Source organism: Nicotiana tomentosiformis, chromosome 6, assembly GCF_000390325.3.
Source record: "Nicotiana tomentosiformis chromosome 6, ASM39032v3, whole genome shotgun sequence".
NCBI lineage: Eukaryota > Viridiplantae > Streptophyta > Magnoliopsida > Solanales > Solanaceae > Nicotiana > Nicotiana tomentosiformis.
The window spans coordinates 114,566,856-114,584,954 of record NC_090817.1 but is presented as its reverse complement, the minus strand read 5'-3'; the positions used below and the strand labels follow the sequence as shown (position 1 = coordinate 114,584,954).

The following is an 18,099-nucleotide window of genomic DNA, read 5'->3' as shown; positions in this document are numbered from 1 at the left end:
TGGGTTACTCTAACCCCAGCTGGATCCTGATATCATATCCTTCTCTAAAACTATATCTGTTGGCTCCCACAGGGCATAATTAAGATGAGTGTGACCAATTGTATATAACTCTATTACTGTTGAAAGTAACTCACAATGCTTGTATTTCTCTGTCTGAATTACAAATACTGATAATCTTCATTAATTAGGTACCTCGTGCCCTTCTTCATCTTGCTTCTTTTACTTCCCGAAACTTGTATCCACCTTCTAATTCTCTTATTTCGTTTTTACCATATGGGTGGATAGATATTTATGCATTAGGACTCCTTATCAAGAAGCTTACACATCTTAGTAAAACACATGATCTGCTGAAGACTTCACATTTACTCATCATAAGCATGATGCAAAATCGAGTTCCTCTGACTCAACTCTTCCACAACCACATTCAATATCTTACCAACTGTCTTTCTGGATATAGGTATCGTTGTATTACGAATAAAATAAAATTTAGGAGTTTGAATTCTTCCAACTGAGCTCTACCACACGATCTAGAGTAAGAAGAAAGAGTGACAGTCTTAAATGCCTTGTAGCCTCATGCTTATAAGTGTGGTGCACAACATACCCATAAATAAGACTCTACTAGACATGACTTGTATACTCCCTAGGACAGAACTGCTCTGATACCACTTTATCACGACCCAAACTGTAGGCCCGCGACGGGCACCCGATGCCTAAATCAACCGAGTACCAACGTAATGTATCATTCTTATCATACTATCATGGTAAATGAACCGTAAATGCTGTCATGAGATAACTAGAATTAAACATAAGAGAATACTCGACATGGGATGACCTAACATGATATAGAATCTTATGCATGCGACATACGGGCCTATAAGGCCGACATAATCATTTGTATACTCAAAACATAGAACGACAAGGCTATACAAGTATCCATATACATGACATCCGTCTACAAGTCTCTATGAGTACATAAATATTATAAAGTTTGAGATATGGCCCCGTCATACCAATCAATATATGTCCAAACCATATTGACCATATAGGAAACTGAGGAGCAAGTGGAGTGCACCAACACCTTCTGCTGAGCTGATAGCCTACTAGGAGGACTCTCAACCTGTCTATCGGGACCTGCGGGCATGAAACACAGCATCCCCAGGCAAAAGGGACGTCAGTACAAATAAAGTACCGAGTATGTAAGGCATGGCAGTAATATATAAAAGACATGAAAGAAACATGGAGTAAAGAACTCAACCTGTAATTCTGAATAGCTCTGTGAATCATGAAAAATTTATAATGTCATGCATGTGCGTATAAATGCCATAACATGCGTAGGTATATGCATATATAACATCATCAAGCATATGAGGGCATCCCATCATATCATCTCAGCCATTGTGGGCGAAATCATCAACGTATACCAGCTGATCATGTGGTGGTGCGTATATAACGCCATAACATTTCCCCCATATACATATATTATACGCGTATATAACGACATCTGGTCATGGGATATACATGTATAAATGGATGCAATGCATAATGAAATAAGTCAATAAGGTCTCTCAGAATGTCATGAGACCCCTGAACAGACGATATGATAGTAGGACATATGGGGAATCAAGAACATAGGTAACCCTAGTACTTCTAGGAATAGAATCATTCGTGAAAGTGGCGTGCTTGCTCGTTTTGTTGTATCATATGGATCATGCCAAAAGGAAAGAAGGGATAGCTTTAACATACCTTAATTCCATTAAGTCCTTAATACCTTCCAAGCAATTCTTCAAACAACTCAACTCAATCTTTGAGTAAAGGCTAAGTCCACAACTTAAATTAGTAGCTCGTTTATGTAAATTTGGGCAGCATCTCCCCTGTAACAAGAGCCTCCTCTAATACCATATACCAAAAACAATGACCAGAGAAATTCAGAAATACATAATTATCAATAACAAAATACCATATAACAACAACAAGTCACAACTACTTCACGAAGAGCGACAAGCTCCGATTTAAAACCGTATACCCCATATCACCCTTATAGACTTCTTAACTTAACTTAACAGTATCATTAACATGATAATGAATTCATTAATCAATGATTCCATCCTTATACCAGATATTTATAACAAAAAAAATAATCCACAACTCCAACTATCCTCAATTAACAACTTTATTCACTAGTTCATGTCCTGTCTATCCATTTAACTTAATCAACATTAAGATAAACTTAAGCACATGAAAGAACATAATATAATTACCTCCTAAAGCGGATTCAAGTCGAAATCCATGTTATATATAGCTTACAATAGCCCAACATACCCCAATCACTTTATACCCAAAAGGACAACTATAATAGTGTCAAACACCCCGAAAATGTTACAAAGAACGACTAATCCACCATTTCGCCATTATGTGGTATTTATCCACACCATTTCTCCTCCACAACTCCATTAAACAGTAGAAAAATAGAAATCCCAAAAGCAACACGAAACATCCCACAAAACAGTCCACTACAAGTCAAATAACTCGAACTCACGACTTCCGATCACCGTCCCGTGAGTTCTAACTATTAGGAAACGAATTTATCAACCTTCCTTGATATTTAAAAGCTTAAATACAGAAAGTAGATATTTTCTTAACTATTAAATACATTCCAAAACTCAAACTACAAAGAAAAAGAGAGGCGATATAGCGATACTTACGTCGTAAAGATCGTTTTAATGTTATCGCTTCTTGATTTCGTGCCCGGGATGATAATCTTGTTTGAAGCCCTTGTAGAGAGCTTACGGGTAAGGTTAGGGGTGTTATTTGGTCGTGCTCTCTGGAAAAATGGAGAAAGAGACGAGATAAGGGATGGAAATCTCCCCTTTTTTTAAAAGTCAAAAAGGTGCTACTTGGCACCCTAGCATTGGTCCTTCTTCAGACGCTTATATCTTTTCATCTGGACGTCGTATGAACGAACGGTTAAGAGCATTGGAAACTAAATTCCAAGACCTTCGATTTGATATATAATATGTCCCAAAAAGACCCCATATAGCACACGAAATATATTGCTCAAAAAGCTCCATTACAAGACAAATCCTTAGTCGGTTTTTTCGTAACTTTAATCCGATTTTTCCCAAACTTTTATATTTCATATCCAAACATCATATATAGTCATATCATGACTTTAAACTCATTTAAATCATGATTAACAACTCATTTAAATCATGATTAACAAGTCTCATATTCATCTTAACTTACTTAAGATTTCGGTAAACCTTTCTTATCCTTGTAGAAGAATTTCGTCCTTTTAAAGCTTAAATTAGATAATCCTATAATGACAGTGACGTCTGAAGTATGGGGTGTAACAACATGTTCCCTTAGAAACATTTGTCCCCAAAAGATAACTCTTAAAGGCTTGCGAAAATGGGACGTAATATCATTAAATCACTTTATATACTTTCAAAAAGGATCTTATTTTCAAGCTTACATCAATTGACTTACGACGTACTTTCACGTACAAAAACATGAGGTGTAACATAAAATTATGAAAATGTTTAAGAAATATTTATAAACTACACTACAATAAATATTTTAACGTATTAACAACTTGTTTGGATGGTTGTTACCCATTGTACTGTATTGTATTGTTACTTTAAATACGATGTTTGTTTTGATTGTTACTAAAATTTTATTGTATAGTATCGTTAAATCCGTCGTTACATAACGACGAAATGTGCCACTTTATGTAACGACCGATTAGCATCATTACTTAGTCTTTTTATCTCAATCTCACCCTTACATTTTCTTTATAATATTGCAAGTTTATTCTTCATATTGCTGGTGTGTGATGAAACGATGGCAAACGATACAATCTATCCAAATATTGTATTTATCAAACGATACAGTACAATACAATACAGTACGATACATTATGAAACGATACATTACAACCATCCAAACAAGCTGTAAATATATTTAAAACTTGTATATATATAATGCCGGGTTGATTTGATTTCGATTTAATTTTTTTTAGTTAAAACCAAACCAAACCAATTATGATCGAGTTTTTTTTCTCAACACCAAATTAAATCAAATTATAGTCGGGTTTTTTTTCTCGATTTTATACGGTTTCTCGGTTTTGTTGTTGACGCTCCCTCCAATATTGACCATGACCCTTTCCGATCTTTTGTGGTCAATTGAGGTAGTGAAAAAGGAAAAGAAAAAGCTAAATTAGGCATTTTTTCCAGCTCGTGGCACAACTAAACTAGTCATCATCATTCATCGTCAATCGTCATCTCTACTTAGCGATTCGCCGATCACCAGTTACGACGAAGACGTAAGACTTAAGATCTGCCGCCGATTGTGGATTTGTGAGCCATTCACTGCTGCCTTCAGTTTCTGGTACTTGAAATGCATGTGTATCTATTTAGAACTAGAAAGTGAATGGGTATATTTAGGAGATTAGCTGGGTTTCTAGGGTTTTCAAAGGACGAAGGGCAGGAAGTGAGAGAAGATGTAGAAGAAGAGGATAACATAGGTGGAGGAGCTCAAAATAATAATAATGTACCTCTTCGCAAAGGATTCAGTGTCCCTGTTCAAGTTGCTGTTCCCAGAGATGTACCTGGTCCTATCCTTATTCCCTGTAATACAGGCCATGGCGGCGTTCAGGTAATTAACTGGAGAAAAAATAAACAGTGATAAGAAATGAAATTAGAAAATAGTTAGAAAAACTGGTCATTAAATTTGTCACTTAAAAATGCATCGTTACATCTAAATGAGAATCTTAAAATTGGTTTGAATTTGATTGCCATAACGTTTACTTCTTATGTTTCACTTCATGGTGTTTTTCTTTCAATTTTATCCAAATAACTGTTTTTTGGTGTGTACAAGTATTTTTCTGGCGTTATATACAATTATAAGCACATGCATATATTTCCTCCATTTGCGTCTTCTTAACTGAAATCCATGCTTTAATTGTGCCTTGTGCTTAAAGCCATCGCAACTTGGTGCTTTTCTACGGTTTCCGACAATACTACCTAGATGAAATGGCGTTTCAACCGTGATAATTTGGTGGTTGAAAACATTATCTTATAAATTCTAAATGAACGAGTGGAAGTTCAAATTACATATTCTGTTATAGAGCTAATAATCAATTTCTCTGGATATGAGGATTACTAAGAAGTAAAAAGGAGAGGATGTGATAAGAAAGAAGGTGAAATCCACCCAGTAGCTGTGCTGGTGGAAGGTAGGGTGGAAGGTAGCAGGTAAGTACTCCTTGGAATTAGTTGAGATGCGCGCAAACTGGCTCAGATACCACTGTTATCTGGAAAAAGGGAAGATGAAATCCCTTCAAAGCTATTTTGCGTCGCTCATATAAGTATTCTCTCTCATTAAATACCCCTACATATGATGTGTTGGACTTCTTGCCATTTCCTTTCTTTTAATAGCTCATGTTACTATTCTTTTGTTCTAAAAACCTATGGTGGCTAGTGGCTAGTGGCCACCTCTTTAAGAAAATTACTATTTGGTGTTGGGGAGGATGCACTTCCAGGCCAATTTTGGGGATTTACCAACTAAATGCATGTTAAATGAGTGCATCTGGTCACCTAAAAGGCTTCTATGCTCTTTTAAGCTTTTGTAATGCATGTCCTGTAGGCAATTGGAAGTGCATACAGCCATAAACTACTAGACTCAAAGTCAGAGAGTACCACTGAATACTGTAATATGCCTACACACTCTTCTCGGAACCTGGTATTGTTTGTGGCTAGGTTTCTAAGTTCCAGGGACTTGTTGAGATAAGGAGGGGAAGTCCTCTGGAGATCTCACTCCTAGCTTGTTATTGAACAAATACTGATGACTCTGGAGATAAGGTGTCTTTCCATTAGGGGCGGCCCATCATCCCGAGTTATGAAGGCTGCAGTTGGCCCAAAGGTCGGCTCCAAACTGATTTCTCGGACATTAAAAAAAATCAGGTGTCTTTCCATTAACCTTCTGTGGTATGAGCTCTGATGTTACGTGAAAGCCGGAAAGAAGAGTTCATTCATTAATTTGTTATTTCTCATATTCTTTTAACTTCTAGGACTTCTTAGTGCTCTCTATCATACTCAAAATTCCTATATAGCCAACCTTCTTCTTCCTCTAAAACGTACTTAAGAAATAGGAAAAAGGCGTCTAGTAAAAAAATTGATTTTCTAGGTTACAGAAGACATGGGAGATTGTTTAAAAGAGGATTCACTTTTTTGGGGTTTCTTCACTTGAGGTGTAGTCAATTAACTTCTTGAGACCATGGGTCCTGCTGCAGTTTTGTTAATGCCCGTCTGTGCTTCTTTGCTGGAAACTTTGGTGGTTGTGCATTTTCTTCTCCTTGCGTTTTCAAAAACCCAAAGTTAAGCTCATAATGTTACAAATGACACGAGTATTTAAGTTTCTTTATTCAATTAGAATCATGAGTAAAGGTGCATGTTCTTGGATGGTGAAGAGTGAATGACAACTTTGTTTGACAGTCCATAATCTATATCATGATCAACTTGTTCATATAACTATGATTTCTTGACTGATGCTGAGTGCATCCTGTTTTGTGGTTTCGTTGTCTGAAATTTAGAATAACTTGTTAGTTTGCGAGGCACATGTTCAATAGTTCAAATTTTTATCCATGCTTAGGGATTGAGATGGTATGCCAAGCGTCTTAGGATAGATGAAGATGGAGATGTGGCAAACGAGTTCCTAAGTGAGATCCAGCGGGATACACCTTCTAGTACAGAAGAGAACCACAGAAAATTCCCTAGGTTTGAATTGAAGTACAGTACGAAGCCTGCGAAGGTAACAAGCCAGGCACTCTCAACTTCTGGAACAATTAAACATCGTGTGGAATATCTAGGCAGATTGGAGTGGATTTGAACTTACTCTGGGTAGTTATTGAATTTGAGATGGGGGTTTCACTAAAATGACTGCAGCTACGTAGCTTGATATTTTTGTTTTATTCTCAAGGACTAACAGTGTGTTTACATGGGGTGGTATTGATGGATTCATTTTCCTGTTGGCTCTGATTTGTGGGAAGCTGGTGCCAGGGAGTGATGAAACGTGGAACAGCACGACTGTACTCTTAAAAATTTGCAGTACACACATACTATTGAACTGTCAAGAATATCATGTCTTGTTAGCTATTCACTGTATCATTGTATGTATTGAGAAATATTAGTTTGAGCATAAATTACCACATCCAACAAGCACTTTTGCAGATTTCCATTTTCCTTTTCTAACCAAAAGATTGTACGGTGTAGTGGTTTCTTTGATAGTTTGCTTATTGCAATCACATTTCTTTGATAGTTTGCTTATTGCAATCACAAAGATTGAAATCTCTTTTTGTGTTTTCAATAGCTGTAGTATGCCAATCTTACTTGCTTTGCTGTTTGAATTTATGAATGCCGAAATGCATAATACATGAATTTTAGACTCGGATAAATTAATTATGCTTCAAACAACGTTTTCTGAAAGTGGTTAGCATTGTTGGGTTTTTAATAATGTGATTCAGATTTTAAATAGCGGCAAAGGGCCAAATATACCTATGTACTTTCGAAAATGGTCTAAGAATATCCATCGTTATACTATTGGGTTATATATACCCTTCCCGTCATCATACTTTGGAACAAATATACCCTTATTTTGGATGGAGTGTCATGTGTCAGCACCAGATGAAAATGACCCTTTTTTTTTTTTACCCGATCCGTTTTAAAAAAACCATCACCCGACCTGTTTTAAAATTCAGTTTTTTTAAAGCATATATTTTGTAAAAACTGAAATTTCTTTTTGTAAAAACTGAAGAAAAAAAAAAGAATTTGCAAAATATATATTTTTAAGTCTTTTCAGTTTTTTTTAAAGTATGTTTTTGTAAAAACTGAAAAAAAAAAATATTTTTTTTAAAATGCTTTAAAAACTGAAAAATATATATTCTGTAAAAACTGAAAAAAAGGAATTTGCAAAATATATATTTTTCAGTTTTTTCAGTTTTTTAAAGTATTGTTTTTGTAAAAATTGAAACAAAAAAAAAAGATTTTGCAAAATATTTTTATTTTTTTAAAACTAATACATATGTAGTCCACTGCTTTAGGAGAGTCTTTTTTTTTCCAGTTTTTTTAAAAAATATTTTTTTCTTCAGTTTTTACAAAAAAAATACTTTTAAAAAAAAGACTTAAAAATATATATTTTGCAAATTCCTTTTTTTTTTTTCCAGTTTTTACAGAATATATATTTTTCAGATTTTAAAGCATTTTTTTAAAAAATAATTTTTTTCCAATTTTTACAAAAATAATACTTTAAAAAAACTGAAAAGACTTAAAATATATATTTTGCAAATTCCTTTTTTTTTTTCCAGTTTTTACAAAAACAAAATTCAATTTTTACAAAATATATGCTTTAAAAAAACTGAATTTTAAAACGGGTCGGGGTGGGTTTTTTAAAACGGATCGGGTAAAAAAGAAATGGGTAGTTTTCATCTGGTGCTGACACATGGCAATCCATCCAAAATAAGGGTATATTTGTTCCAAAGTATGACGGAAAGGGTATATATAGCCCAATAGTATAATGAGAGGTATTTTTAGACAATTTTCAAAAGTACAAGGGTATATTTGGTCCTTCGCAGTTTAAATAAATAGTTATTTCATGAAGTAACATACTTTCAAGAAAAAACACGTCAGTATGCTCGTGTATCTTTGTGAATACTTGCATAATGAAGAAGTCGGAAACAGTTCATCGCCTGTGGGCTTGATCTCATCTCTCCTCTTGTTTTGAAAGTTTAGTACTATTGTGTACAAGACCCTGGAAGGAATTCACCGTCTATGGCTCACTGGGCACTGGCGATTACATTTAAAAGTACACATTATCAAGAATCTTTTTTTCAAAATATAAATGGAAGTGTCTAATCTCGAGTTAGCATCTCTGAGGGGACTAAAAGATTGTTGAGTTAAAGACTATTTTCTGGAGTGCACATTAAGACACTTAAAGAAGGTCAATATCTACTCTGTGCTACAATAATTTGCAGATGCTAAGGTAAATATTACTCAATGCTTCTTGGTTAGAGTTGCTTTTGTGAGAGAAAACTGAACTCAGGAAAATATACCGTTGGTTAAGGAAATAGGAGCTGTGTTGAAGAGGAAACTCAATTTTGCTTCTCCTTGCACTACAGCACTTGCAAAGTTTTAAGGAAAAACAGATGAGAGAAAAAAAATAACCTAAGTATAATCCCCACCAGTACATATGAACACTTAAACAGAAGTATTGCATCAGTTTGCAGATTATGAAAATCAATAGCAATGCATGAATTCAGTATTTCAGATGAAAAATTTCTCACTGAAAAGCTAATTACTTGAACAATATCAAAGCATGATTTTATGACTGGCAGATTACAAGACGAAGGGGCTATTTTGAACATACAGAGGAAGCATTACAAGTAATATCAGATGCAATAAGACGAAGGGGCTATTTTAAACATACACGCAGCGCATTACAAGTAATATCAGATGTAATAAGTTTTAGGGAACAATCTACAAGTATTTTCAATATCCCTATCCTGATAAAAGTAGGAAGCTTATGCAGCATCTTTTGTTAGATCCTCCTAGGGCATGTACAAAATCCGCCTAGATAGTGGTAACTTTGTGACTGAAGATGAAATACAAGAAAAATCAGCCAATGAGTTTTACAAAAGTAAATAACAAAAGAAACAATGGCAAAAACATGGTGATTAAAGCATTTGCTCACCTCGACAAGCACTACCTTCAGCAGAACTCAGGAAAAGTGAACAACAGAAGGTCATGCCCAGAGTAGCGTAACTATGAGAAACATCATAAAAGCCAAACCAAAGCAAAACCCAGCAATAACCATGAAAGCCTGGATTACAAAGTCACATGGTTAATTGCAAAAAGCTTGTTACATTGACGATGCTGGAAAAATTCATAATTCACTTACTTTCCCTTGTGATTCAAAATTCATCTTGGTTGTAAACCATGATAATCCTCTGTCCACAAAAGGAGCGAGAGCTAAAGCCCTACGGAGAATCAACATGTGTCTAGATTTCAAATTCTCACAGATAAGATACATACCATGCAGAAGAGCTAAAATGTTTTTGCAGAGCTAAAATGTTTTTGCAGAGCTAACTTTTTAAGACTGAACCTCATACCGGAGAGAATCTAACAAAGAAATAAATTCTGTAAAAGCCCAAAAATTAAAATAAAATTTCAGGAAATCCCATTTTATGTAATAACGACCCGTACACATGGTGAGAATGTGTGCATTGGGTGACAGAAATAGTTTAATCACTCTGGAAAAATACAACCAGATCAGTTCTATCTGAAACGTGATCCATTATTTCCTCCTTTATTCTCGTTTCCTTGGGAAAATCTAAAAGGAAGGAAGAAAGATGTATAAACTAAGCATGTCCAGAAATGCAAAAAGTATGTGAAAGTACATGAAGCAGACACATACTATTCACTCCTAGAAACATTGATGATAAGGGTGGACTCACAGCTCATAATTCCAAATTTTCTCATATTAAATAAGCTGTAGAAATCAGAAAAGTTCTCTCATGACAGAAAATTCATTTTTGTTATGTCTGTTAAATGAATTCTACATGAACAGGAACCTATCTTGTGCATGCTGTAATATTGGTGCTTTTATCAGATGCAAAATGTCAGCTTAAGAGGCTGATCCAAGTTGTAGGATCATACGCAAACTGTCCTCTTCTTTGTCTACACTCGATTACTTCCTTTTACATGCATGTTCACTTCTTATATGATATGCTGGTTTCATCGTTTGTCTCTAAAGACATACATAGAATGAAAACATATTCAATTAATCAAACTAAAAGACAGTAAACAGATTTGTTTTATCTGAACTAGAAATAATGAAATAGACGATTCCAACAGAAACTTTTGCAGTTTGAAGGCTCTCACACTAACTCCAAACAAAGGCAAGGGACCAAGGACACATAGTACTCTATTCTGACGCTAACATGTACATCGTTAGATTCTCACCCTCCTGCTCTGACAAGCTTCGTAACTTGGCTACCAGCCCATACCATGGCCATTACTTTGAGAAACCTGCTGATGAACCGGAACAACTTAAATTTCTCCAAAGAAGCCAAACATAGATCTATCTACTGGAAAGGAAAAGAACTCATTAAGTTACAGTTACCGTTCAACTGCAGCAAGGTAACCCATTCTTCCAGGTGATGGAGCAACATAAAACCTAGAAACAAACAAAAGTTGATGAGAATGAAATGGACAAACCATATGATACAGTGTAACAGAGCATCTTTATCATGTCTGAATAGTCAGACAGATAGATGTGATTCTGGTCTTTCAAACAAATTTTATTATTATGAGAGACTAGCTGTGGATAGGAGTAAAACATTGTATGTTTTCTCCCCCTCGCCACCGCTTGGTAATATTACTCTTATACCTACCCCTGAAACTTCGTTGAAGTAATGCCTCTGGACAGAAATCGATTTTCACATTGGATAGCAGCAGGCATTGCACATTTGATATGTAAACTATGGCAGCTTGAAGAGAGGAGGCACAGTTTTTATTGATACCCTGAAATTTAATCACTGAAGTCTTGTCTGTCACCATTTTCAAATGTTTACCTTAGGCCTTGCATGCAAAGGCAACCAACCAAACTTTTTTTGGTGTGTTTGTGTGTGTGTGTATGTCTTTGAATGCATGTATGTATAAACAAATCAATGATCTAGTTTCTCATGCATAAATTTGCATAGGAATCCAAAGGATCAATTAACTGAGATTTTTTAAAAATCAGAGATTTCTCTTAGAAATGAAATGAACTTCTTTGTATATTATCTTTCCACGAATGAGTTGACGGAAAATGAACATACGCTTCCTTTGAAAGTACAATGAGATCTTTTCATGAGAGGAAGAAAATCTGAAACTTCTCTAGTAAAGATTAAATATTCCTCATGCGCAATCTTTATTGACAGAACTACTTTTCCTCTCCAGCCATGTCCACAAGAACTCACTAGAAAATCGATAGAACAAAAATGTTCATGTTTTTTGCACAACAAAATCTTTTTTATTCTATTTTAATGTTGTTTACCTATGAAATTGAAAGATGGATTTCTCCACAGGGTACAATTGAGGTGTGTAAGAATCTCCAAAGTCAGGCTTATAAGTTATCTAAGGACCGAATAGCTGATGGAAATAGAGTATCGCTGGTCAACTATGCTATTAAATATCGGAATTAGAAGTACAAATAATTACTGGTCCTGTTGTTCACATCACATGACATACCACACGATAAGAAAGGTAGTAAGATAGTATGCAGTATTCAGTAGTCCATATGATAATACTCCTGCAACGCCATATCTTCTCAATCTTGTCAGAATACTGAAATGCAGCAAGGGAAAAGAATTAGATCTCAAAATTAGGTGTTCCATAAAACTGGATATTGCAACTTTCACCTCAGCATAAGAAAGATGTGAAGGGAAACCTAATTCATCCTTTCATTCCACGAGAAAAATTAAACATATACCAAGACCATATTAGAATTTTCTGTCAATAAAGCGAAAGAGAAGAGGCAAAAGATGTTAAGAAAACTTGAAAATGCGGCCCCTATCATCAATTTAAAAACACATGAACCAATAGGTAATAAAAGATATTACTACAGTCCAGAAATAGATCATGAAAGACGTTACCAGGAGAAATAGCACTTCTGGCATAGTTTGATACAACATATAGCATAAGTCAAAGGTTTTATGGTTTTTTTTGGTGGTGTCATTTTTTAGAAGAGATGTATGTTTGGTATCATGTCTTTCAAAAGTGGAGATTTAGGAGAATTCCAATAACATTGTTCCACCAGAATTATATAGTCACGACTTATGGTATCCTCCGATTGAACCTATGTTTGTATGACATTCCACTTTATAAAACATTTGTTCAATATGTGAAGGAGGTAATTGTTAATGAGCCATAGCAAACAATATTTCTGCTAACTAACGGAGGAGAAAATACCAAATGGCACAATATTCTTACACATATTGAACTCTCAATAGTCAAAATAAAGAAGAGTCGAACATGGAAAGCTGTATAGATAGCAATATCAAGCATGTCTCAACTTTTCCACGCATTGTTGGTCAAAGCAGTGCAAGAAGTGGCACTTACTTGTTTGATGTGAGTGATTCTGTTTGACTAATTTCATGGTTTCCTGCAGTACCTAACAAGACATAAAAGCATACCCAATTATAAGGTTCGGCTGGTATGGAAAACAATATTCATTAACTGTTACAAGGTCATCAAATACATACTTTACTTTTTAGGGAAATACCTTTCTGATCTAGAGGACTATTTTGAAATTCTGGTGACTCGTAAACCTTGACTTGCACAACAGTAGAGAGGTTAGCTACGAGATAAATCACCACATCATGAAACATAGAAGTAGTACCAAGCTTAGGGACTTCATAAGGATAAGATTGGGGAAACATTAAAGAAAGACGAACGAAGACATATTTGATATTCCAAACAGGGGTACTGTGTAAGTTTGACACATAAAATGCATGACATGATCATCCGCAATACCATGTATTATTAGTCCTAAAGTGCATGCATTCCTTAATATGACAACCAATAACAACTACGCCAAAATCCAAAACTAGTTAAGTCTGCTACATGAATCCCCTATATCCATTCCACTTCCTTTTTGGCTCGGTTCCGTCAACTCAATAATTGTTTTTTTAGGAAACATACCAGTTTTCAATGAATCCAGCAAGACCGATCGAACCAAATAGTGGAGTTCTAGCTACAACGTAGATTGGTGCTTAAAGGACTGAAAGACCTATGCAACTCATGGAATAAAGCTGGGAAGGGGGCTTGAAGAGTCAAGCTTGTCCTGGATCGAAAAATGAAGCAAGCAAGAGGGATCAAAGCTATTGGAAATGCAAATGCACCCCATCTCTAATGCAATTGCATCAGGTATTTCCTAAGGTAACATGAAGCTAGTGAGTTCATTTGCGCCTACGCCAACTTTATTATGTGCAGTCACATGACTGAGCCATAATGATCCAGTGGCTTCCGGAACCAAATGTATGAAGAGTGAATGCAACTCCCTTAGATGCGTTAGCATCTCTTCTCCAAAGCTGAAACATGGACAAGGTTGTATTTTGAGCCTAGTCTTAGACACTCAATGCTTTGTATTAGTTCTCAATGGGCCTAACACCTAAACACTACAGTATAGAGTCAGATTTCATTTTGAATAGTCAACTTTTGATGAATTGAGGAGTTTCCAAGTTTATCTTAAAAATCCTCTTGTGACATTGTCCTCTATCTCTCCCTGTTGAATCGTAACTTGGATTAATTGAGATGACTAAGTATGAGTTCCATTATTTAGGTTCCTATCTAAGATTGTGTTTGAGATTAAGTTTAAGAGTTGGATTACCTCAGTCTAACGCTCATGGTTGTTAACAACAACAATAACAAGAAACCCAGTGTAATCCCACAAGTGGGGTCTGGGGAGGGTAGTGTGTACGCAGACCTTACCCCTACCTTTAAGAAGGCAGAGAGGCTGTTTCCGATAGACCTTCAGCTCAGGAAAGATAAAAAGGAAGGAGCAACAACACCAACAGACCAATCAGAAAACCGAAGCGAAAGAAACAACAAGTAATAACAGAAATCTAAGAAAAAGAAAATACAAGACTAACACTAAGTAATACACTAAAACTACTGATGAGAGCAAGGACAATGCTCGGCTACCTAACAGGTGTTGATTATTTGTATTATCAGGGCAAGGCTGCCAACAATGCTTGGATTTGTGCAAAATTTCATCCTTTAGTTAATATCCGTTTTATCCTTAGGTTCTACATCTGTGCTCATTCAGTAATTCTCCAAATTAGTGAAACCAAATAATTGTAAATAATTTACTCTCAAGTGTAGGCACTCTAGTCCAAGGAATTCGAGAAACGCTAATCAAATCAATCAATCAAGAATAGACTCCTCAACTTCAATAGTACGATGTGTGAACAATCAATCAACTACGCCTTAAACCCAAATCAGTCAGGGTTGGTTATATAAATCCTCTATATCCATTCCAGTCTATTCAGGTAATAGCATTAAGTATAAACAAGTCACCTAAAAACCAGAAACATTGCTGTAAATTGAGTCACATTAGAACTCATCTCTACCGAGAGATTACTACTTCCCCTTCACTAATACATTACCTCATTAGTTGGGCACAACAATGTAGTAGAAAATAGATCAGCTGTATCTCTCTGCTCTGAAAAAGACCAGCTAACAATTGAACTAACAACTACATGAAAATGATTGTATAAAAGAAAAAGAATTACCAATTGAATTTCTTTCAAAATGTACAAATTTAGTACAATATAGTGATACTTAGCACCCACGGATTTAAATCCTAAATCGACAGAAGGCAATGCACAGCAATATTTTAAGATACAAGATGAAGTCAGCGAATAAATTAACAAAAAACAAAAGGAAAAGAGAAGAGGCAGTTACACTATTATCTGCATTAATAGAACAGCGACGTAGCAGATGCCTCGAAGTTAACTGCTTTTGCGGTAGGTACAAGTGACGAGTACACAGCACGCTGGAATTGTTAACCTTCAAATTTATATGAAATTAAACAAAACAATCTGTCATATATCAACTAGTACGTCTTAATCTAAAATTCTTAAATTCAAATTATTTTTTTATTCAGGTAGAGGAACCACCATACTTAGCCAAACTCACATAGGTAGAATTAAGGGAAAAAAAATTGGTTAATTTTTGTATGAAGAATTGAGAGCAGAAAGGGCTTACGTGGCGATGGAGAAGGAGAGGTAATGAAGATGAAGAGAGTGTAATGGTAAGAGAGGAAGAAGACATGAATGGGAATTTAGAAAACAAAGGGAGCAAATTATAAACCGCTATTCTGTTAAAATGCCAAAGAGGATTGAAAAGAAGATGGAGACTTCTCGTTTCAAGATGGTTAAAGAGGGAAAATAATGGGGATGTTTACCCCAAACCAACTCTTAATAAAAGTCGCTCAAATCTTTTGGTGTAAACAGCAAAAACGGGGAACTTGTTAAAGGAATACCGGTAGAAGTCTTTTATTAATTTTCCTTTTCTTTTCGGTTACTTTTAATTTGAAAAATAAATGTTCATAACAAAGGGAGAACGGAATTAGAAACTGTGGGAATAGAACTAAAATGATTATGTGAAAAATTCCTATGAATACCATCGGACGATAATCTTTGATAGTTCATAAAATTCCTTTCGAATCACAATAATCATGCTTAACCTATTTAATTCTTTTTCTTATTAACTAGTGCAGTTGGTCGCGCTTCGCGCGATTAGAGCACTTCATTAAATTTGAATAATTATTATTTTATAAATATTTGAATATTAAAAATGACCAAAATGTACAAATATATAATTTTGCACGCACTTAATTCTCTGGTTTTGTACACGTCTTTACATACATATTCGTTCATAGAAGTGTATATATATTTTATTTTATTTTCTTAAAAAATATTCTTTAATTTCTCCTATATCCTTTTCAGTTTAATTTTTAAAATTAAATCTTTTAGATTTATATCAGTTTTATATGGTTACTTGTTTTATTCTAATTAGTTTTCTAAATTATATAGTTAAAGTATAGAAGATAAATAAACCTACAGTATTACATAAACAAAGTAGGAAAGAAAATGAAAAAGAAAAGGGAAAGAGCTACGTCTCATAAGGTAAAAAGAAAGGAAACAAAAAATCCAATAGAATATAGAATTGCATCGCAGAGAATAAATTAATGAATCTTCTAATGTCTCAAAACTACAATTAATAATAAAAATGGAACCCTCTACTGGTAGTACTAATAGCTAGGGCGGACCCTGAATATATTCAAGAGTTCATTAAGATATGGTAAACATTAGATGATGATAGTCTATAATATATATATATATATATATATATATATATATATATATATATATATATATATATATATTATTTTTAACCCGTTATTAGATTATAAATTTTCCTTTAAATTCTTCAGTTTTAAAATTTTATGATTTACTCAAAAGATAAGTTAATACAATAACATTCTAACAATTTTGAAGCACCATAAATATAAATAAAATAAGAATTAAAATTAACAGAGAATTTACTTGATCAATAAATAAATAAACACACAACTTAATAAAATAGTAAATAAATTTTAAAAGAGCTAATTGCAAAAAAGAAGAAGTGAAAAAATGCAATTTTATAACGTATGAAAGTACTCAAGTAATATAATCGACACTAAATAAATTTCACACAAACATAACTTTTAAAAGCTAAGTGTTATTTACAAACAATAAATAATATAATCTAAACAGATAACAATTAAAACTAACTTCTATATGACAATGGCAAATAATAAAATTCAAAACGAAAAATAATCTAACATTTTTAACATATTAGTAGATTAAACTAATTTAACAATAGTCACAATAGTCAGATGTCAAACAAGTAGGCCGGTCCCGGGCCTAAACGGGTTAAGTGGGCCGGTCCAAACGGTCCCGGGTCGGTCCCAAATTAAACGGGCCCGGGCCTAAAAGGGTTTTTTGTAGAGACCGGCCCGGGACGGGAACCGTTTGGTCCCGGGCTAAACGGGCTAAGTGGGCCCAACATATATTTAAAAAAAAAAAATTAAATAGATATTAAAGACAAAAGAATGTTAAAAAAAATATCTAAGGCAATGCTTTGTAAATTTTATTATAGAATTGTGACCTAAATTTTATTGAACTTCCTAAATTTTAATATTCAATATTTAATATCGAATATATATATAGTATATATATATATATATATATATATATATATATATATATATATATAAGTTATATTCGATAAGCTATATATACATCTTATATACTATATATATATATATATATTATATAGTATAAGGTATTTATAGTTGAAAATAGGGAAAAAGTGTAATTATAAAAAGTTTGGGATTAAAACAAAGTTGGGGGGGTTAAATGGCTATTTTATAAATAGCCAACGGCTATTTTTGACAGCCCAACGGCTATATTTTATTTTTATTTTTTTTAAAAAAAAAAATTAAAAAAAAATAGCCGTTGGG

The 18,099-nt window shown here is 34.2% G+C and overlaps 2 protein-coding genes across 9 annotated transcripts; one reads left to right on the top strand and one right to left on the bottom strand.

Moving 5' to 3' along the window:
- The first annotated feature begins 4,183 nt into the window (after positions 1-4,183).
- Positions 4,184-7,230, top strand: LOC104096847 (uncharacterized). Its single transcript, XM_009603284.4, has 2 exons — positions 4,184-4,653; positions 6,646-7,230. Exons 1-2 carry the CDS (start codon positions 4,429-4,431, stop codon positions 6,880-6,882), a joined length of 462 nt encoding a protein of 153 aa, XP_009601579.1. The 5' UTR covers positions 4,184-4,428; the 3' UTR covers positions 6,883-7,230.
- A 2,079-nt stretch (positions 7,231-9,309) lies between these two features.
- On the bottom strand, positions 9,310-16,111 carry LOC104096846 (uncharacterized). 8 transcript variants are annotated; one of them, XM_033656307.2, is made up of 10 exons: positions 15,729-16,079; positions 15,495-15,599; positions 13,297-13,357; positions 13,149-13,191; positions 12,279-12,374; positions 11,170-11,223; positions 11,010-11,075; positions 9,946-10,024; positions 9,739-9,867; positions 9,310-9,639 (listed from the first exon to the last, which is right to left on the bottom strand). In XM_033656307.2, exons 1-9 carry the CDS (start codon positions 15,861-15,863, stop codon positions 9,790-9,792), a joined length of 717 nt encoding a protein of 238 aa, XP_033512198.1. In that variant the 5' UTR covers positions 15,864-16,079; the 3' UTR covers positions 9,310-9,639; positions 9,739-9,789. The 8 variants fall into 8 exon arrangements, with proteins under 8 accessions (XP_033512198.1, XP_033512197.1, XP_033512199.1 ...); XM_033656306.2 differs by having other exon boundaries at positions 13,149-13,200; positions 15,729-16,072; XM_033656308.2 differs by having other exon boundaries at positions 13,149-13,200; positions 13,312-13,357; positions 15,729-16,066.
- Between the last annotated feature and the right edge of the window lie 1,988 nt (positions 16,112-18,099).

Coding starts and splice junctions, on each gene's coding strand:
- LOC104096847 (XM_009603284.4), top strand. CDS start 4,429: ATGGGTATATTTAGGAGATTAGCTGGGTTTCTAGGGTTTTCAAAGGAC. Junction 4,654..6,645: donor CAGGCCATGGCGGCGTTCAG/GTAATTAACTGG, acceptor ATCCATGCTTAG/GGATTGAGATGGTATGCCAA.
- LOC104096846 (XM_033656306.2), bottom strand. CDS start 15,863: ATGTCTTCTTCCTCTCTTACCATTACACTCTCTTCATCTTCATTACCT. Junction 13,201..13,296: donor GAAAGGTATTTCCCTAAAAA/GTAAAGTATGTA, acceptor ATGTCTTGTTAG/GTACTGCAGGAAACCATGAA. Junction 10,025..11,009: donor AAGCTTGTCAGAGCAGGAGG/GTGAGAATCTAA, acceptor GATTCTCCGTAG/GGCTTTAGCTCTCGCTCCTT.